At 46.6% G+C, this 21,715-nt stretch overlaps 1 protein-coding gene across 8 annotated transcripts in view; it reads right to left on the bottom strand.

The window, feature by feature from the left end:
- The window catches only part of MAMLD1 (mastermind like domain containing 1), a 144,577-nt gene that overhangs the window by 27,463 nt on the left and 95,399 nt on the right, over positions 1 to 21,715 (bottom strand). For 6 of the 8 annotated variants that reach the window (XM_050775309.1, XM_050775308.1, XM_050775303.1 and 3 more), the window contains 2 exons: positions 15,243 to 16,997; positions 12,942 to 13,064 (listed from right to left, as the gene is read on the bottom strand). In XM_050775309.1, coding sequence (XP_050631266.1) covers positions 12,942 to 13,064; positions 15,243 to 16,997 — 1,878 coding nt within the window. The remainder of the gene's footprint in view (positions 1 to 12,941; positions 13,065 to 15,242; positions 16,998 to 21,715) is intronic. The other 2 variants (XM_050775310.1, XM_050775307.1) reach the window with 1 other exon arrangement.

The raw sequence follows: 21,715 nt of genomic DNA, 5'->3' as shown, positions 1-21,715 counted from the left end.
ACTGTCCAGCAGGATGTGATATGGATGATGGATCAGTGACCCCCATGTGCTGCTTTCCAACTTCCTCTTTCCCAATTGAAGTATTTTTTTTCTTTTTATTGCACTCTTACTTTCTATGCCAAGGTGAGCATGGTGGCCAGCAGTCCCTGAGACATGAAGAGCTATATACTGACCAAGTTCAGAGGATGACACATCACCTAGGGTTTCTGGATTGGAGTTGGATCCCTTTGGGAAAGGGGTAAATAGGTTTTCCCTAAGAGTGGGCATTTTGGGAGGTGTATGCATGGGAAGGAAGGTGTGTATGAATGAGGATGGCCAAGAGGTTGATTGCAACAAATACTGTTGGTTGCCAGCACTAAGTCTTCCTTCTCTTGACACCTTCCCCCATTTTCATTTAGGCAGCTTCATTTGGTCCATACCACCTCCATGCTTAGGGGAAACTTGGCTCCACACAAGGTTCTGGAGGGGGACACTCAGCTGACATGAAGCAGCATAGTAGGCTAGTAGGCACCTGATCCATTCACACTAAAAAGCATGAAATTCGGGGGGCTTCTGGGAAAGAAGCTTCCTGGCTCTTCTGACAGAGATTCTAGAAGACATCCTCCTGCTCTCTGAATGGGGCAGGAGGAAATTTGTAGCCTCTGTAGTTGCTGGCGCTATCGTGTGTCCACAAGAGGGAGCCAGCCTTAGGATGAGGCTCATGCCACGAAAGGCAGAGTAGACAGCCAGAAAGAAACAGCATCTTTGATGACACTGAGGAACTGTTGATTCAAACCAACCCTGAAGTCTGCCCAACCGCTGGACTTTAACTTTCAGGAATCAGTAAGTCCCCTTTATTGTTTAAGCCAGTGTGAACTGCGCTGTCTGCTAATTGGGACTGAATACATCCCAACTGATAATCTGGCCTGGCCTCTCAGACCCCTGAGTTCATGAGGTCTGCTTTATACCGCCAGTCTCACATTAGAAAACACCCAATTTTTAATGATGAAGCTTAGGGCCTGCCGAACCCTGCTCAGCCTTGAGTCATGTTCTTTTATCTACAGACCAGTTCATTTACAGAGAGAAATCTAACACACCTGAACCATCTGTACAATGCACTCTAGCAAATACATTCAGTATGGATCAAATATCACAATCCTGGGCTCTTCATTCACATCTGAAGTGTGGTACTCAAGCTCTTCAATATGCATTAGTTGAATGCGATACACATTTTAGATACTATAGACTAGCTTAACAACATTAAGAATTTCTGGATCATATTCAATTCTGATGTAAACTAGAATATGTACTTTGTGGATTTCTGTGAAGAAAATAATTGATTATTTAAAATGGGATTCATCTATAGAAAATAGGCAATGCTAGCTCCTAAAAGCAATTATTGGCATCCAACTCCTGAATTTTTAAATCCCTTAAAAAGTCCAAGAACATACCAGAATGTCAAGATTTGGTTTCAAAGGTAGTAACTCTAAACAAAAAAAATTAAAAGCCTGTAAAAGGTATTGCTGGGTAGGATGGTGATGGCTCTAGAAACAATTGTGAGAGCTCATTCTCTTTCTCAATTCCTAGTCTAATATTGTTTTAAAAACTTTATGTAACAAGAGGGTGAGAAATAGACACAAATCAAGTTCAGGGTTACAGAGCAAAGCCTACCCTTCAGGAGCCTCTTCTCTGGGGGAAATTTCTGAGTTGGAGTTGGCTTGGACAATCAGCTCGGGCAGGACAGATGGGGGATGTGGCTGCTACCCTTGCAAGTGGGATGTAGGGGAGCAGGAATAAAGTAGATTGTTTGGAAAAGAGGAGTAGATATCTAGCTTTCCTCTCTACTGAGACAAAGGTACCTGGAGCATTCAATCAGTTTAGCAGAGCCTTACTTACCCAGAGACCTTCACTCCAATGCTCTGTGATGAGTTCAGAGGCCAGTAGCCAAGATAGGGGCAAAGAATTGGGGGAAGGAGGGAGAGTTAGTGGGAACATCACAGTTGTCTTCAAATCTCTAAAGGGCTCTTAAACCTTGGGGGGTCATATTATACTAGAATGTTGATGAACCTCAAGGTTTGTAATCTGTCTCAAAAGTGGGTCATGGAGGATTCTAAACTCTAAACTGGATGTCAATCTAGCTCTGACAAATCACAATGCAGACTTTTTGTTCGCAGCAGGGACTTGAAGTCTTTTAAGTTCCTGAGACCACGTCACCATTCAGAAAGCCAACTTACACAATTTTATTAATGAATGAGTCCTTGGTTGTAATCTTGCCTCTTGCAGTGCAGAATAACTACAGGGCTTGGAAGAGTGGTTCTGCCCACCAGCTGCTATGGAACAAGCTGGGCAGAATAGATCTATATGATTCCAGATCTATATAAATGCACAGGGAATTGACATGGTCAAGGCCACTGCCAGAGGCTGCTCTTTCAACCCCATTCTGCTTCTTTGATCTGTATCAATCTTGAACTAGGGCAATTCATAGAGCATAAGGGAGTCAGGAGACCTTTCTGGGTAGGTGGGTGGGGGAAAGGGCCTCCTTGTGATGTAATTATTCTTCCAAAGCAGACATTTCCAAATTAAAAGTCAACAAAGCAAACAAAAGAATAAAGGAAATGAATAATATGGCTGTCAAAATGATAAGAACAAATAAAAACAAAAACCTAAAAAGATAATTCTCACAAAGAATGTAGAATCTGTGATCATGAGCTAGTAAAATAAACCTCTTTTTTTTTTTGTTTTAAACCAGTAGTGGGAACTTATTCACATACTATCAAGTTTTCTTATAAGTTACATTTAAGCCTACCAGGAGAACATATGCTTAACAGCCTTCCAAAAACGTTCACTTTGCACTGTGTTAGTCATAAAGAAATAGCAGAGTTACAAACACACCGTGTGTAAGTGAAGACCACTCACTGCTCTCAGAACTGACCAAAATTGATTGGCTTATGTTAGGAATATTACCACCACCCCAAAGTGGTATGAATGAATCTTAACCGGGGAAAAGTAATAAAATGAGTGGCCTGAATTTCTAAATTAGCTGGTTTTGGCTTTTTTTTTTTTTTTTTTTTTTTTTTTTTTTTTTTACCATGTGCTGCTGTCACTGTGGTATGTGAAATGGCAGCCAGAAGTTTTGTTTTGTCCTTGTAAATTGCATTAAATGATAACAACAACAACAGCAGAAACAACAGAACAACCAGTGCAAATTACCACTGGCGGTATAAAATTGTGCATTTGTTGGAAGTTGAAGAAATCACATGTTTTCAGACATTGCACAAGTGCTATAGAAGGACAAGAAGCTTAACTGGACCAGAGAAATGCATCATGGTCATTGGGCAAATGAGCCCTACATGCAAATGCAAAGTTCTCCCTTCTGCCCAGAGCAAGAATATCAGGCCTCCAAGCCTTGAAGACAGAGAGTGTCTATCAATAATTCCTCTAAAATGCTCAAAACAGTTTCTGAAACTTAGCATTCTGCAAAGGCTAGCAGATACAGCTCATTCATTGGTTCATTCCCCGCTATGTTCTACTCATTCCTTTCAAGGATCATTCAGCTCACATCTACAGAGCTAAAGACATCTTCCTATGCCTGAGGAGTTTACTACCAAGTAGAGAAGCAGACAACTCTGAGTCACAAAGAACTCTGATGAAGAAGTGGACATCACCACACCCTGAAAGGCAGAAACCAGAGATCTTGTGAGCTGGAGCATGAGCAGGGACACAATGACCAGGTGTGAACTTTCTAGAAGTCATTTTGGCATTGGTCAGAGGCGTCCTACTTTGTGTACCAGTGTCAAGGCCTTAGGAGCTGGTTCTCCCTGTAGTTGAGATCTGTAACCTTTTTCAGAACTCTATTCCAAGGCCTAACACTTGCCCCAGAGGGACAGTTTGCACAGAAAGCCAGTCAGAGATGGCGAGTCACTAGCATCATTCTGTTGGCTCCTGTATTACTCAGCAAACTGTGAGTCATCCCGGTGTTTCCAGACTTGCAGATATACCAGAGAGCTAATGAAGCAAGTGGGTTTCTTATCCCATTCAGAGGCAGAGATAATGTCCGTTCTTGTTTACAGTCATTTCTTTGTTTCCCCCACCTACGTATTATCATTTCTCCAAAATGTCAAGAGAGGCACAGCCATTATGCTCAATTTTCCAGGAAAGTTATTTCTGGTTATGTCTGTGCATTTAACAAACATGCATCTCAGTAAGACATACAAAAAACCCAGATGGCCCATACAACATGATGAGTGGACGTGCAGTAAATACTGCTCTTACCAGGGATGGAAAATGAACAGTTCAGCTTGCTGCTTCTTTTAGATTGTACACTAATATTATTGCAAAATAAAAGACTGCTTTTGATTAGGAGAGGACTAGCAAGTGTTTTAAAACTGCAGCCTTTACTTTTTCATTGTGGTAAAAATATGTATAGCATAAAATGTACCATTTTAACAATTTTTAAGTGTGCAATTCAGTGGCATTAAGTACACTCACAGTGTTGTGCAACTATCACCACCATCCATCTCCAGAACTTTTTCATTTTCCTATACCGAAACTCTGTCCCCATTAAACATGCACTCCTAATTTCCTCCCTCCCCTAGCCCCTGTCACTTACACTTTTATTGTCTTTCTCCATGAATTGGACTACTCTAGGGACCTCACATGAGTGGAATGACACAGTATTTGTCCTTTGGTGGCTGGCTTATTTCACTTAGCCTAATGCCTTCAAGGATCATCCATGTTATAGCACATGTCAGAATTTCCTTCCTTTTTAAGGCTGAATAATAGTCTATTGTATGGGCATGCTGCATTTTATTTATTTTTTCACCAGCTGATGGACATTTGGGTTGTTTCTCTCTTTTGGCTATTGTGAACAAAACTGTTATGAACAGACAATTGGTTGAGCCCCTGCTTTCAATTCTTTCTTTCTATTACTTTTTTTACTTTTTGAGATGGGGTTTCACTATGTCACCGAGGCTGGAGTGCAGGGCAGTGATCACAGCTCACTGCAGCTTCGACCTCCTGGTCTCAAGCAATCCTCCCACCTCAGCCTCCAGAGTAGCTGAAACTGTAGGCATGTGCCACCATGCTTGGTTAATTTTTGTAATTTTTTGTAGAAGTGAGATCTCACTATGTTGCCCAGGCTGGCATTGAACTCCTGACCTCAAGTGATCCTCTGACCTCGGTTTCTCAAAGTGTTGCGATTACAGGTGTGAGCCACTGTGTCCAACCTTGCTTTCAATTCTTTTAGGCATATACCCAGAAGTGGAATCACTGGATCATATGGTATTTCTATGTGTATTTTTTGAGGAACTGTCATGCTTTTTTCCACAGTGGCTGTACTATTTCACATTCCCACCAACAATGCACAAGGGTTCTAATTTCTCCACATCCTCACCATCACTTGTTATTTTCTCTCTCTGTGTATATGTGTTTATAATAACCATCCCAATGGGTGTCAAAATTTTGGTGTTTAAAGATGTGAAACTAGAAAGCTGTAGTGGAGTGCATTGTCTGTTCACATTTTCCAGAGCTCATCTTTGAAAGGATTGCCAGATAAAGGGAAAGGGTCATGGAATCATTCCCAGTTATTCCCACTCAGGGATGGGTGAGGGCCTCCCACATCGTTCAAAGCTTTGTCACATGGAAATAAATGATCTTTAATCACAATTGCAAATGAGGAGTCCACCTTCATCTGTTGGTCTGCTGAGCCAGCTGGCCTTGACAAATTCTCTTCATGGGCCACCCCGACATGGGCCTGCAGAATAATATGCGTCTCCACAGCTACGCTCACCTCCTCTGCTCAAAACTGGAGGATGGCTGGATTTGGTAGCATGCTACAGGGGAAAAAGCTGGCCAGAACCTGAGCCTTTAGCTGCAAATTGAAAGCTCCCAAAAGCAAAGCAAGAGTTGGCATAATTTCTGGCGAAGTAGAGCTATGCATCTTTCAGGCCCTGAAGGCCACCTTTAGCCCAGGACTATATATATAATGTCCTGGAGCACCCACTTTTATTTTTCCTGTGCACCTAGCTCCAATAACCCAACCAAGGCCTGTGGCTCTGTGCTTTTCATCTGAGTCCTAGCTGCACATTACTAACAAACTTGGTTCACATGGGGTAAAGGAGAAAACATCAAAGAAATGGATGAATGCTGACCCTTTATTCCACTGTCTATCTTAGAAGCTGTTGCTGAGATGAGAGTTAAGAGTCAGCTGTCTGAAGAGACCTGCAAAGGTGAGCCTGTGGGTGAGGTGGGGTGATTTCTTTGGGCCTTTCTGCTACTTTTGGCTTTCAACAACCTTACTGCTTTGGATGGGTGCAACCGACATGATAAACACTCAGCTAGCAAAAAACACAACACGATAAAACAAAAACAGTGTTTGTCACTGTAGGCAAAATAACAAAATGAGATAAAATCCCAGACTGTTTCAACTCCTAGGAAAAAGCAGAAACTCTTTCTTCTGGGTCTGGGAGCAGGGTGCTTTAAATGTAACCAGCATTCTACCCTCTGCTGTCCCCTTCAAGCTACAAAGCAGCCAGGTCAGGGCCCACATAGTTGTTTTACAGGGCAGGCCCAGATGGTGGGATTTGTCAATCCCTAAGGGACAGAACAGGCTAAAAGTACAAATAGACTCAGGAAAGGATTCCATAAATCCACGATATGGGACCATGAGTGGATCTGAGAGACGGAAGCTGGGGAAGGCACAGGACGGGGAGGGGAGGGTGCAGTCGAGCCCTCTGAGTACTCATCCTTTGCTCACCTGGATGGATCACATCTTTGATACCCCTTGTCGCTCTGCACCATCTACTCCTGCACTCAGTGACAGTGCTGGCTGTAGGTGTTAGGGCCACAGGTGAATGGAGCAAGTCTACTGTGAGTTTCTTCTGCTCTAGGTCTTGTTTACATTCTGCGAACTTTTCACCTGGGGACATAGTAGTAGTAGAACAGCACTTCTCTTTCATGTTTGTTGCGTGCACAAAACTGGACTGCTCGCTCCATGTGGTGTTCTGTGTTTTGGGTTTGTAGGTATTCATAAGGAGATACAGCTTAAAGCAGCGTGGCACAATGATTTATTTCTGTCCTCTTACGTTCTTTGAAAAGCGCAATGAGATTCCTTGCTTTGCTTTACAGTGACAAATAAGTAGATTGTCTTAATTAACTTAGCATAAAATAATTTGTACACTTCATTTTTAAACGGGCTCATTTTGGGTATCCCAACTTCAGCAAGTTTCCTTGTTTCTCTTCAGGTATGTTAAGACAAAACAAACAAAAAACAAAACAAAAAACTTGACAGGAGGTTTCTGAAATGATGGCCTCTTCGGCGTTCATAAGCCAGTTACTAAGCAATGAAAAAATTCTATCTATTGATCTCTATTACTGATGCATCTTTAGTGGGCGGCTTTGTGCATCCCCATAAGTTTTGGGGTTGACCACACAAACTGATGGCTCATTCCTCTGGGGGCACAATGTGAAGTCGCCTTCATTTGAAAGTGTCATCTCACTTATTCTTCAGCTTTTAATAGAAAAAAAAGTTGACATTTAAAAGGTTAGCATTTAACAAGCAGTACATTTTAAATTTCCGCTTTTTGAAAAAGAAAAATAGCTTTGAGGCGGAGGATCACTAATGGCTCTTAGAAACCGAAAAAGAAACTGAAAAAAAAAAATTTTTTTTTTTTGATTCTTGGTAAGATTAATACCAAGTTCTAAGCCTGTGTTTCCCAAATTCAGCAGCCCATGTGGTTTCATTTCCTGGCAATTTAGAGTGGTTAAAACAAAACATTTTCAACACTGAGATATCAGTCCCCGAATTTTCAAAATGCATGTTACACGGTGTCTAATCATAGTTCCACACAAAGCAGTAAGAAAAGGCTCCCCGAAACCAAACAGCTCTTTGCAGCTTAATTTAGAAAGAATGGTAAAACTAAGCTTGTACGTACCCTCATGTTTAAATACAAAATAAGAATACTCATTCAGGAAAACATTTCCGTGTCTGCCAGAGAATATGTACAGGGCGGGCCCCGGCTCTGACCCACGGGCTCTTTGAAATCTGACTGTCTGGTTTCCAGTCCTTTATCTGGCAAGTGGAGGCCCTTCCTTAGTTATCATTTGACTGGTGGACAACACAGAGCTTCCTCTGGAGGCTTCTGTTCTTGCATTTTAGCAGGACTAACCTTTGAAATAAAATCTGTGATGTTTCTTGCCAGAATTAGTAAAAGACAAAATTTCTCTGAGAACACGGCCAGCAGTATTGCTCTCCCCCAGTACTCTCAAAACGAGAGAGGAATGCAGGGAAGTGAGGGAGGGAGAAGACCTTTAAGTCCAAGGTGACAGGCCTTTCCTCGAAAATATGTGGCGGATCTGATTTTGGGGTGGAGGTCATGTATTTTAGTAATATAATAATTACTTTTTAAAAAATGTTAATGAGTGATTCTGAGACTAGGAAAAGGTTCACTTGCCGTCTCTGCCTCTCCTGACTTTAGTTGTAAATGGAGCAGATGTAACTTTGACCAGAATAGGAAATTCTCTTGGCCTCACTAACATGGTTTGTTCATTTTTGTTTTCAATGAAAAGTCATGGTTCAAACATGAAGAATTTAATTTGCAGAGCTAATTGAGACAGCAGTAATTAAAGGTTATGCCCCACTGAGTGGGCTAGTGTAGCCTTGGAAGTTCAAACCAATAGGAATCTTGGGTTTCTGCAAAGATTCTTTTTGGAGGCTTTGGGAGTGAGAGTGAGTGGTGGAGAAGGATGGAAAGGAGAGGAGAGAGGGGAGGTATCCCCTCAGGATACCTGTGCACCATGACTACGCAGGACCAGCGTTCCTTCCTGGCCACTCATGTACATGCTCTCTGCCTTGTTCATTGTCGCTGTGTATTGACAGTAAGCCATCTGCCTGAGTCTTGAAATGTCAGGCACCCCTGAGCCTGTTGCAAGCAGCTGGGATCAGATCCACGCTGGCTGCAAGTGGAACTTAGCTCCTCCTTCCCCCCCTCTCTGCCCACCTAAAGTCGACCTGTGGTTGCATTTGTTATTCAGCATCCACGTAACTCCTAGAAGTTCAGCTGGCTGTGCTTAGAGGGAAGAGAAGACAACATTCTCCCCTACCCACGGTCAGGGGCACTCAGGAAACCACAGCCTGACTTGGCGGCTCTACTTCCTTCTGGAGTCATCAACCTGTGTCTGCTGCCTTGGCTGCTCCTCAGCCACCTGGCAAATGTCTTCCTTAATGCCCCTACTCTGGAGCTGTCCGTGAGCATGCAGCCCCAGAGGGACTGAACTCCCCCTGCCCTTTCCCTCCAAGTCACCTTCCACCTCTGGAGGTCAGAGAGGAGCCTGGATGCTGAGCCGAGGCTGACTAAACTCATTCCATTGGGTTACTGGTGTTCTGAGTTTCAGGAACTTTCCTGAGAGTGACAGCTAATATCAATGGAGCATAATTGTGTACCAGGCCCTATACCAAGCGCTGTCACCTCATCTCATTTAATCCTCACAGCAGCCCCATGAGATAGATATACTAGTTATTTCCATTTTACAGACCAAAGCATGGAGAGGATAAATCGCTTGCCCCCGTGGAAAAGGTGGCAGAACTGGGATTTGGACCCAAGTGATCCAAAGTCTGAGCTTTCTTAAACTTGGCCTTGAGCCCAGCCCCAGGGCCTGTCCCCTGCCAAGGCCCCAGGGTAAGGCCCCCATGTCCCCCGCCCTGTGCCGTCTATCTTCAGGCCCTGGGTGCTGGAAGTACTGCACTTCGGAGGGCTCAGTCTACCAGGGGTGAGAGAGGCCACAGGTGGGGACAGTGGGGGGCTTCCCAAAGGCCCCACTTTAGATGGAGCTGCCCAGATCCTCTTCATAGGCCCAACCCCTCAGAAAGGGAAGATGGCGAGTTTACTGCCTCTGCAATTGCCCGGTATTCACGACTGCCTAAGTTAAAGCTTATCCTTAAGATAGAAAGCATATCAGACCCAGTAGGGGCTTAATGCAGCCTTCTCTAAGGCAGGTTTGATTCCCCCTTCTCTACCCTCTCCATATTTGTCAAAACAACATCATGTGCCTCCTTGGTCTATTTCTCCACAGCTGCCCTCTTCCCCCTGTGCTGCACAGCCTGCCTCAAGGATCAGATTCCAGGCTTTTTTTTTGTTCTTATTCCAACTGGCCTCCATCCACATCCCTCCTCCCCATGAAACTGCACTCCCAGCTCTGCAGATCTGAGTGGGGCTCAAATGCACGTGCACTGAGGGCACTCCGGCCAGAGGCTGCCTCTTGCTATCCCCACTCTTCCACAGTTCAACTCCCATCTCCTTGACAGACTTGTCTTTGTCTTTGAGTAAATATAAGATCTGTTCTGCAGTCGTGAATAATGAAACCGAAGTAAGTCCTAACCCTGATTTTTGCAATACACCAAGGTATCTCCAGTAATCTTCAGGGAGAAGGGACATCAGATGATGCAAACAAAATTCATTTTGCCTCAGTCTGATTAAACATCAAGATCTATATCACCCAGCCTGGAGGGAGGGTGGGGAATTTGGGGTCATTAAAATCTCACAAACCAGCGCTGGGTGTTGCAACTCCATAAAGAGTTAAAGATCCCTCCCTTAGTAATTCCAGGTCCACATCCCGTATCTGGTAATTTCAAGTCCAAGAAGCTCTGAAAGCCAATTTTACTTTTGTAAATTTGATGCCAAATTTTATGTGGGGGCACATAAAAGTTGGGTGGGGCACATAAAAGTTGGGGACAAAAGTTGACTCTGGACTTCCTTAAATATTCATTTTTCTTTGCAAAAGTAATGAAATGCTGCTTCAGATTACACTGGAGGGTTGTGTGACATTTGGTATTTGTACCACGTTACCTTCCCAAAGTCCCAAATGTCCTGAATTTGGAAATTCAGCAGGCCCCAGAGGTTTCAGGTCCAAGCCCACAAGGCTGCACTAGCCCTGGCTGAGCCTGTAGTGTGTGCTGGGCACCATTCTAAGCAGTTTCAAGTTAGCATCTCCTTTGCCTTCCTAATGCCCTATGTGAAGGGGACTATTCCTTTCCCCATTTTCAGCTGAGGCTCAGGGGTTGAGTAACATTGCTCATGGGACCTGAATCAGTCAACATCTGTAGCCAGACTTGAACTTCAGTTCTGTCTGCCTCCAGTGCCCTTGCTTGCTCAACCTCCCATGCTAAACAGCTGCCCCAAAGTCATGTGGCATTGCCTTTTACCTTACGTGGACGTGAATGGTGCATTGAAATTGAATAGTTCACTCAACTGATAAAGCAAAATCCCCCAAGTAGAGAGATGCTGGTCTGTACATAAAAATGAGCTCCTATACAGAAGGCTGGATTTGGCTTTTCAGCTTACTCAAGCGTTTGTGTCTCATCTCACATTTAGAAATAACTCCTTTAGAAAAATAAGATCTAGGCCAGATGCGGTGGTTCATGCTTTAATCCCAGTGCTTTGGGAGGCTGAGGTGGGGGGATCACTTGAGCCCAGGAGTCTGAGACCAGACTGGGCAATAGAGTGAGACCCTGCCTGTAAAGAAACAAACAAACAGACAAAAACCAAAAAAGCCCCCACCCCCCGCACAAAACCTCAAAGATCCAGATTCAAATGAATGTCCAGTTTTTCCATGGTAACCATTATCATCCATGCCAAATGCAACAGGTTAGTAAATGCCATATAATAGGTAATTAGTGTTCCTGAGGCTCAGCTTGAGCATCAGTAAAACTTGGGAAGTTTGCATAGCCTGCTGGAAGTGAGAAACATGTTCTTCCCCACCACTGAGGCCACCATCTGTCCTGCAGCAGTCCCAGCTCTTGCCTCAAACACTCGCTTTTTTCTTTATTTTTTTTTCTCTCCCCTGGAAGAATGACCAGGGCTGAGTTCTTAGGTCTTAGAGTTAATGGGGAGAGGCCATAAGAAGAAACAGAAGGATTGTTGAGACCCCCAGCTTGGAGGCCTGGAAGAATACCAGGTAGAGAACAGAGTGCTAGGGAAAGGAGTGGAGTGAGAGTGCCGGAGAGTTCAAGAAAGAGCAAAGTGAGATCCCCAGTCTGCAAGGCAGGGATGGCCCTTGGCCCTTTTCCCTTTCCCATCAGGCTGGGAGTTGTCCAGGAGGGTCAGGGCCTACAGCAAAAGGAGCCCACAAGGCTCAGAGGCTGCACAACTCCTATCAATCTCATGGTGGGTACAGGGTCTGGAGAGAGCGTGGCTTGTGTCTGTCCTGCCACAGCTACTGGTTTTTAGAACCACATCTTAGTCCCATGAAACAGATCTGGGAGCACAAGGTGAGGAGGTAGAGTCATCATGACAGCAAACCCCTTGTCAGCGCATACTTTATGCCAGGCCCTGTTCAAAGTGCTTTAGATGTATTAACACACTTAATCCTCAGACAACCTATCATCACCTTCATTTGTAGAGGAGGAAGCAGTTAAGAGGTGACAGTGGAAACACAAGTCTCCAGAGGCAGTGCCCCATGCATGGGAGTATGAGTGTGGGCTCTGTAGCCAGATTGCCTGCTCTGGCCCCAACTTGCTGTGTGACTGTGGGCAACTTTGGTCACTTCTCTGTGCCTTTTCCCCCAACTCCCAAGAGAATGGTAACAGCCCCTGCCTCTGAGGATTAAAATGAGAGGAGGCAGGTGAAGCACCAGGTCCCATGCCTGGCCCCTGGGCACAAGCCAGCACAGGCTGGAAAGGCAGCTCTTGGTGGCAATAGCATTTCCCATTTGGGGACCCAGCTTCTTGTCTCTGCTGGCAAAGGTTGCTTGCCCCCTTTATTGTGCTCCTAGTCCCAGAGAGCTTGACTGCTTGGTCTTTCTTCTCAACACTTTCTCCAACCCCACCTAGGTAATTGGTTAAGTATGATTTGCATGACCCCAATCATTGAGAATTCTCCCTCTGAGCCAGCTGATCCAGCTCTGGGACAACACAATCAGTCTACAAAAAATGTACCCAATTGAAGACAAAACAAAACAGAAAGGCTCACAATGTTAGATGGTGACACGTCTCCAGGCTGTGGATCTTGCCTGCTAGTGAAAGAGTTCCCGTGTTGATGCCGGGGCTTCACCGAGCTAGCTGCAGAAGTCCATGCAAACAGATGGCAACAGCCCTATAATAAAATCAAACCAAAGTGCTCCTGAACTGCAGACCAGGGCCCGAGCCCCAGGTAGCCTGCTGTGTCCTATGTGCTTTGCCTGTCTCCACACCACTTCCCCGGCCACCCCCATGGGAACTCTGCTTGCCATATGGTCTATCAAACGACCAACTCTCTGGTGTCAAGCACTCTGCATGGTTATGCTCCAGGAAACCTGGTTGGAAAAGACACAACCTCTATACTCTAGGGGTTGCCACAGAGCTCTTGAATAAGAGGTCAGCCCCTGACAGGTGCTTCCCTTGGGCCAGGTCTCTGGCCAAGCACTTTATGATATCTCCTCCTTGATCATTCTCCAGAAGAGGGAGGCACAGTGGGAAATGGAAGTACTGAGGACAGTCACGGAAAAGCTTCCTGGAGGGGATGGTGCCTGAGCCCTAAGGAGCTGCAGGTGTTGGATAGGAGAGAAAATGTGGGAAGGGATGACCAGGCCCATGGAACGGCCCTGGAATAAAGGCTGAGACCAGATAGCGTGGACCAAGTGCTGCAGGCACTTCTGGGTAATAGAAACAAAGTGCAAGGCAGGGCCTGATGGATGCTGAAGGGCCCAGGAGGCTGGTGGGGCCAGCTTATGGGCCTCTGGGGACATCTGAGCAAGTGTAAAACATGATCAGGTCACTGTTTTAGCAAGACGACTCATAGAGCAATGGATGGTTTATTGGGAGAGACCAGTTAAGGGTCAACTGTACGAGTTCAGATAAAGAATCAAGAGGACCTGAACTTGGGCAAGGATGAGAGGAATGGGAAGGAGGGATGGTAGATGGCGACTGAGTATTCTGTGTAGGCACACATGTGACCTGGCCCCACTGAGCCCTGCCTCCTGGTATTTACACCCTCATGCAATCTCCTCTGGCTTACATCTAATGAATAGAATACAGCACAAGTGGTGGGATGTTACTTTCCAGACTAGATCATAGAGACTGTGACTTCTGACGTGCTGGCACTATCCCTCCTGCCTCTGCCCCCATTACCCTGCTTCACTGGCACACTCTCTCATGCTCACTCAGATGAAGCCAGCTGCCATGATGTGAGATGCTCTGTGAAGAGGCCATGTGGCAAGGAACTGAGGGAGGCCTCTGGCCAATAGCTCATGAGAAACCGAGGCCTCAGTCCAACAACCTGCAAGGAACTGCTTCCTGCCAGCAGCCACGCGAGTGGGCTTGGAAGCAGATCTTTCCTCATTGAGCCTTGAGATGACTGCAGCCTTAGGAGATACTCAGTCAGAAGACTCAGTGAAACCATGCCAGGATTCCTAACACCCAGAAATCAGGATGTGGGGTAACGTATGCATAAGGTTTGAAGCTGGTGCTTGGGGTAATTTGTTATGCAGCCACAGATAACTAATACAGGCAGGGGTCACAGCAATGAAAACTGGGAACTGTGATAGACACAACCCAGGTGGAGTCAGCTGCATTTCATGATTGAAAAGCCTGGAGGAGATGATGGAGGGTCAGAAGTCAAAAGTAAATTCAAGAAGAGCACAGGCTCTGGAGTGAGACCACCTGGCTTCAAGTTCCTGCTCTGTCCCTTGCGAACTATGTGACTCTGGGCAAGTCTTTCAACTCTCTGAGCCTCAGTTTCTTCATTTGTAAAATGGAGATGATAAGAGTGACTACCTTACAAATACCTTTTTCCTTTCACGACCTGCCTGAGTGTCCAGCACAGTGACAAACGGCATGCTGAGGTTGCTCAGCAAAAGTTTGCTGTGGCATTTCTAGAAGGCTTAGTGTTCATCATTCTGCCAGCAGGGATGAGATTTAAATGCTTCAGTGCAATTTCCTTACATCTTAAGAAGGATTCACTGGTCTTTCTACATGGCCCAGTGCAGGGAAGGCATTTCTGTATTCGGACTTGTCCCACCTGGCTCCTTCCACCGGGAGCACGTTGTGGGTGCAGCTTTCCTTCCAGGGAAGTTACGTGACCTGAACAGGCACTGAAACCATAACCTTGGCCTTATTAACACTGTGCTTTTAACCACACAGGATTAGCTGACTTCAGTAGACTTTTTCAGAATCATTTCCACTCTCAGAGAGAACTATAGCCTGCATTTACCCACCAGAGCCAGATATTGGCAGCATGAAACACAGTTGTTATTTCCAAAACCAAAGAACACAGCCAGATATGAGATTGTTTTACCTGTCTGGGCAGAGCAGGCATGGAATCTGAGGCCACTGATCGCTGAAAACGCTGGGGTTGCTGCATCATCTGCTGCAGAAGGAATGATGAATGGTCAGGTTGCTGCTGCTGTTGCTGCTGCTGCTGCTGCAGCTGCAAGGTGGCAGTGGCTGTGGAGGAGGCAGTGGCTGAAGAGGCCTGTGTTGGTGTCGGCTGCTGCAGGTAGTGGAGCAGGGAAGGCTGCCTAGAGGTGGCAGGCATGGAGGGCATCTTCTGGGGACCCGGCTCAGAAACAAAATGGGACAAGGGCTTGGTGTTGCCAAAAGTAAATGGCTCTGTGGCTCCTGGGCTGGAGCTTGCCATCCCCTGCTGCATGATCATGCTCAGGGTTTTGGATGAGTTGCTGTTCATGGGCTTAAAGATCGCATTTGCTTGCTGCTGCTGCTGCTGTTGCTGTTGCTGCTGCTGCTGCTGCTGGCTTAGAAGATTATTGGTGGGAGTGAGGCTTCGGATCAGGGAGCACTGTGGGGTGAAGGACTGCTGTGGCAAGCCTGGGCTGGAGAGCTTCTCCGGGCGATAGGGTGGGGAAGGCCCAGGGTTGCTGGCGGGCAGAGCAGACATCAGGTGTCCTTGAGGGGTTTTGATGGTAGAGGACACGAGGTTGGCAAGAAGGGAGCTCTGAGGGCCGAACTGCGGCTGTTGAGTGAGAGCAGGGCTGGGGAGCTTCTCAGGAGCATAGGGCATGGTGGGCCCCAGGGCAGCATTGCTGCTGGACGTCATGCTTGACAGTAAGGCATTGGGAGAGCCTCGGAGAGTGCTGCCCGACAAAGTATTGGACGACATGCAGGACACCATGAGGCTCTGGGGGCTGAATGGTGGGGGTGGTGGCGGCAGTGGTGGTGGTGGTGGGTGTGGTGATGGCACCAGGCGGTAAGGTGGAGAGAGTCCTGGAGGAGGCAGACCAGACCAACTGGGGGTGGGCCCTTGCTGCTTCGTAGCAGACCCCTGCTTGCTGGCTGCCAGTGCCTTCAGCTGGTGGGCATGATGCCACTGAGGCACTGGTAAGGGGGGCAGAGCAACAGGGAGCATAGCCTGGACCTGGCTCTTGGACTGTGCCGTTGAAGAACTCGGTGACACTATCTGCTTACTGGTGGAAGGAATCGAATAGCTGATCCCTGTGGAGGACGGGATCTGAAGTGACATGCCAGTAACGTGGCTGCAACTAGAAGCAAACTCCTTGCTGGAAGCCAGGCTCTCCAAGTGTGACATCTGAACCGAAGGCTTGGGAGTTGTGCTTAGGGTTGCCTGGGGATGATCTAAAACCAGTGGCTCTTCTGGCTTCGTCCCCAGTATCTTCTCAAGATCTAGCTCGTTCGGAGAAGGGTCTTGAATTTTGGTGAGCTCCTCTAGCAGCTCTTGAAGCTCCTGGTCTACAGCCGGCACGCTGTTGATTTTCTCATAGTAAGGAACAGCAGGCCCTTTCAGTCCCACTTCTGTAGTCTGTGGTACCACAAATGGTGAGCCCATGATATTGCCATTCATAGGGTTATTCTCGAGCAGTAACGACTGGCCAGCCACTCCCATAGCCGCAGGGCTAGGATTCATTGTCAATGGAGGGACCTGCAGCTCTGCACAGGCAGTACCAGGATGGGCGCCTGGGCCCATTGCAAGGGTGACATCTTCAAGGCAAGGCCTCTTAATTTTATTAGGGTAGCCCCCATCAGCCATGTCTGGAAACTGGAAGTGGTCTTCTTCTTGTCTCCTCTTAACAGTTCCCTGTGAATGGAAGAGAAGAGAAGAGGAAAGGAGAAGGGAAGAGAGGTGAGACACACACACACACACACACACAGAGAGAGAGAGAGAGAGAGAGGAATTTTTATAAAGGCTTGGCACATTAAAGCTAATGAACAGGAAACGTGCATGATAAAACAGACCTCTCAGTTTAAAGACTTATAGTTGTGAAAACTATAAAATACAGCCTGTCTTTGGAACCATAGTGCTTATTTCTTCATTACTATGTTTCATTTAAACTGTCTAATTACATTTCAAATAAGGCATTATGTTGTCTGTATACTAAAACGGGATAGAACATTATGCAAAGGGTAATCTGCCCACTTCAAGGAGAATTCAATGAAACTATGCAGAAGTTACTAAATGAACCATGCGGCCAAAGGCAGGCATTGGAGAGAAAACTAGAAGTAGCTAAATAGTTTTAATTCTTTTTTTTTTTTTTTTTTTTTTTTGAGACGGAGTCTTGCTCTGTGGCCCAGGCTGGAGTGCAGTGGCCGGATCTCAGCTCACTGCAAGCTCCGCCTCCCGGGTTCACGCCATTCTCCTGCCTCAGCCTCCGGAGTAGCTGGGACTACAGGCGCCCGTCACCTCGCCCGGCTAGTTTTATTGTATTTTTTAGTAGAGACGGGGTTTCACTGTGTTAGCCAGGATGGTCTCGATCTCCTGACCTCGTGATCCGCCCGTCTCGGCCTCCCAAAGTGCTGGGATTACAGGTTTGAGCCACCGCGCCCGGCCAATAGTTTTAATTCTTACCTATCTACAGACACATACATTTTAACAAAGGAATACCATAGTATAGACTTGAACTTTTAGGTTGCCTTCTTGTCTTGGTTAAATGCATCAGGCTGCAGTGGTAAAATAGAATACAACAGAGCCCTTACAGGAAAGTAGTAGATCTGGATGTGTTTTCTTGGGGAGCTGTTTAAAATACTGTTTTGGGGAAAACACAAGTTTCAGAACAGTCATTGTAGGCATCGTATTCGTTGTTCCATTTATTTTTACACACACACACACACACACACACACACACACACACACTGCTATGTGTACACAAAAATAATTTGGAAGGACCTATACCCAACAATTTGGAGTGGTCATTTATTTGGGATGACTGGCAATTCCCTTTCTATTCTCTTCACTTCTCTTTAACGAGAAGGACTCGTAATCCAAAAATTTAAAAAGGTATAAAGTTATCTAAATAAGAAATTCTCCTCTGAAGATGCATCCTCAGGTTGGGGAGATATCAAACAATGAGAAAAGGTCCCAATCTGGGATCTGAACCTCAGGGGAGCTGCCCACCCTTTATAGAAGCACAGCCTGCAAACTCACTAGCAATGTGAGACTTCCTACTCTTCATGGCTTCATACAGTTAATCCATTGCGTTGTGTTAATGATCATGACGTGTATGTTAGCAGGTAACCGGGAAAGGAAGTGGGGGCAAAGGATTATGTGCAGGAATGATCAAAATAAGGAAAGGAAGAGAGGGATCTGGAAACCACCTGAATGCCGATAAGTGAACAGGTAGAATTCTTTTAAAGCTTTTTTCCCCCCTACAAAATAACTCTTTTTCAGCTTTGGAAGTTTCACTAGGACATACAGTACTCATCCTCTGATGTCACCTTAAGTTTGGATCTTCTGGTTTGATGAGCTTGTAGCCCACTAGGAGCTCAAGGCATGCATGGGGTCACTTGCCAGCACGATGGGGGGCATGACTGTCATGGCCAAGTGAACATCAAAGTAGATCCCCAGGGCTGTATGTCTCAGGCCTTGCTGCACATCAGAATCACTTAGAAACATCCACATTCCTGGGCCCTCCCACCACAAACTGACAGCTTCATCAAGGGTGTGGCCCAGGCATCGGGAGTTTTTCCAACAGCTCCATGACTGATTCTCAACAGAAAACCAGTGGCCCAGAGCAAGGTTGGAGGCAGCGTGGCCTAGGGCTCTGATCTTGGCCTTGCCACCAAACCTCTCAGAGCCCAGTTTCTTTATGTGTAAAATGAGTGTAATTACATTTCTTTTCTCATGAAGGTGCTCTGACTATTAAGTGAAACAGGGCACATTGTATGACACCTAATAGCTCCTCACTAACTGGTACCTGGCATTTTAAAGGGCAGGTATGGAAGGGTTCTGGGAGTCCAATTCCCTTCTTAAAGACAGGGAGGTCTCTGAGACCCAGAGAGGGGCAGGCCTTCCCAGAGTTGCTCAGCCAGAGGGCAACGAAGCCCAGGTCAGACGCTGGGCCCCTCCACCACCACTCAACTGCCTCCAGACCCACTGCCTTCGCCATGTTGGTGGTAGGACACTGCATCGCCCCCACAGAAGGGGCTTGCCAACTTGAGTGAGAGGACTTGCACACTTCTTTGACTTTTCTTTTGAGATGCCCACAATCTGAACAAGGGCACTTCAAGGGACAGCTCTGTCACCAAACTCATCTGAGGCCTGAATACCATGGGTCAGGAAGGAATGGGTTGGAGAGGGGTAGAGCAGGTACAATAAGAGGTCTGAGGCCCATGCAGTCATTCAGTGCCCACTTTCCCAGGAGCCTGACTGGGCACAACACCCATAGTGTCCCTGAGCTGGCCCATGGAGCAGCTCACTAACTGTTTGGCCCACAGCAGGTGCTCAGTAAATGGCAGTTGAACGAATCAATGGACAATGGAACATAAATGACCCAACACACAGGGGACTCAGCCATTTACTCAATCCATTATGGAGCAATCTACAAACAAGCCACTGTGTCCCAAACTGAAATTGTGTTTCTTCTACATCCTCCCAAAGAATCCAAAGAGATCCAATAGGTTAAAAATAGAAATGTACGAAATAGATCAATCAGGGATGATTGCGTGTGGGTTTGACATAAGGATCCCCCGCAGGGAGTCTGAGCTGGCAACAGTCAGTCCCAATGTGCTGTTCATGATGTCTCGAACTGCAAGACAGTTGTAACAATGGTGAAGCAATGCAGAGCCAGGCAGGCCAAGGAGGGGTTGGGGGTTGGGGAAAGGAGGGGAGGGCAGGGGCTGTGAGGAGCAATGGTCTGGCATCCCTGCCAGGTGAGCCTCTGAAATTTGCTGGCAGCTTCTATGGGCTCTCAGAGCTTTCACTTAATTGTTGGTCACCCTTAACCTCTGGGAGTAAGGTGCAGGGATGGAGGAGGCAGGGCATGACCACCAGACACTAAAGGTACCAGCTGGGGCCACTGGCAAAGGAAAGGAGGCTGCACCTCTCCTACATGAGAGCCTGTGTACACACACCTTTTCCAGCACCCATCAACTGCATCCCAAGCAAATGGTCCCTGATCAATTCCAATTCTAGAAACCAACTGACTACTCAATAACAAAGTAGATCCCAGCAGGCCGCCGCTGCTGGAGCGGATGTCACTTTTGCTATGCCAAGTCTGTGGCTGGACAGCTGCTAGCATGTACACTCACTGAATGTTTCGTGAGGATGCCTAATAAAGGGGGCAGGCTCACCTGGCTTTTCTCAGGGATGGGGTTGAGGTTGCCGACTGAGGCTGCTGTTTTCGCAGAGTGGCAGGCTGCAAGCCTTTTCTGAGCTTTCATTTTTCAATGCACTTCAATGAGACTCCACTTTGTCAGAGGCCATGCGGCTCCATGTTTTGAATTTCATGGAATGAGCTTTCAACGGTGAGCCTGAAGTACCTGGCTAAACAGCAAGAACACCAGCCAACCCTAAACAAGGCCTAGGAGAGGCGGCTGTGTTTACACGGAAGTGCTCAGCCTTGCTGTAATAGCATCTGCTTTCACCAGACATCAGTGAGGCGTGGAAATCTATTATCCAGTTAATTTTGCCCCTAGATAAAGGCTTGCTTTCGTGTCTCCTCTTTCGCAGTCCCATGATCTGTTACTCATCTCAACTGCGAGAAGTTGGCTGGACTTTCCCCTGTGCCCAGTGCCACGCTCGTGCCTTCACTGGGTCACCTGTGCCTGTGGCTGATGCCGCTGAGGTTTTGCCTGCCCGGACTGGGTGTTTCTGACTAAATCCCACAGCCACCATTTTAGATCAAGGGCAGGAGATAGCTCACTGCTCCGGAATGACCTCCCCTCCCAGCATCCAGGTTGGGGGCGGATGGTCCCCAACCAAGCTCCCAGCTCTTTCTAAATGAATCTCCCTGCTTCACCCATGTGCTTTTTTCCAGTCTCTGTGGTCTTGATGACAGCAGGGTATTAGTCCTAGCTATGCCACAGCTCCTACTTCCTTCAGGCCTCTCCCTGTGACTATCAGTAGACACTGGCAGGATTTCTACAGAGCATATCTCAAGCTTCTCTTCTTATAGAAAACAGTATGGGATATGATTTGTTTTCAGACAATTGGTTAAGGGATAAGGACACTGGACTCCAGATGTCCCCACTCCCAGCTAGAGCCCTCATAGGCCCTGCCTTTGGTGGCGAGGAAGGGGGAGGGAGTGAGTGACAGTGCCCCGGCATCTTTTAGAAACGAATTCCTTTCTCTCCATACATAAATGCCTGCAGAGTCCCATTTCAGAATCCAGCAGACAAAGCCACCAATGTGATCCCCATGACCTTATAAACATTCATTAAAATGCATTTCAAGGCATGTGATGGCCTCCCCACCCCCTAAATAATGAGAAAACAAAGGTTTCCCTTCTGATAGAGACAAGTTCAGCTCTGAAGTCAACATTATTTCTGATTCTGTCTGAACAATGACATACGGCAACTCTT

This window comes from Macaca thibetana, chromosome X (assembly GCF_024542745.1).
Source record: "Macaca thibetana thibetana isolate TM-01 chromosome X, ASM2454274v1, whole genome shotgun sequence".
Taxonomy (NCBI): Eukaryota; Metazoa; Chordata; class Mammalia; order Primates; family Cercopithecidae; genus Macaca; species Macaca thibetana.
Note: the sequence above shows the minus strand (reverse complement) of the source record. Positions and strands in the feature narration are given on the sequence as shown.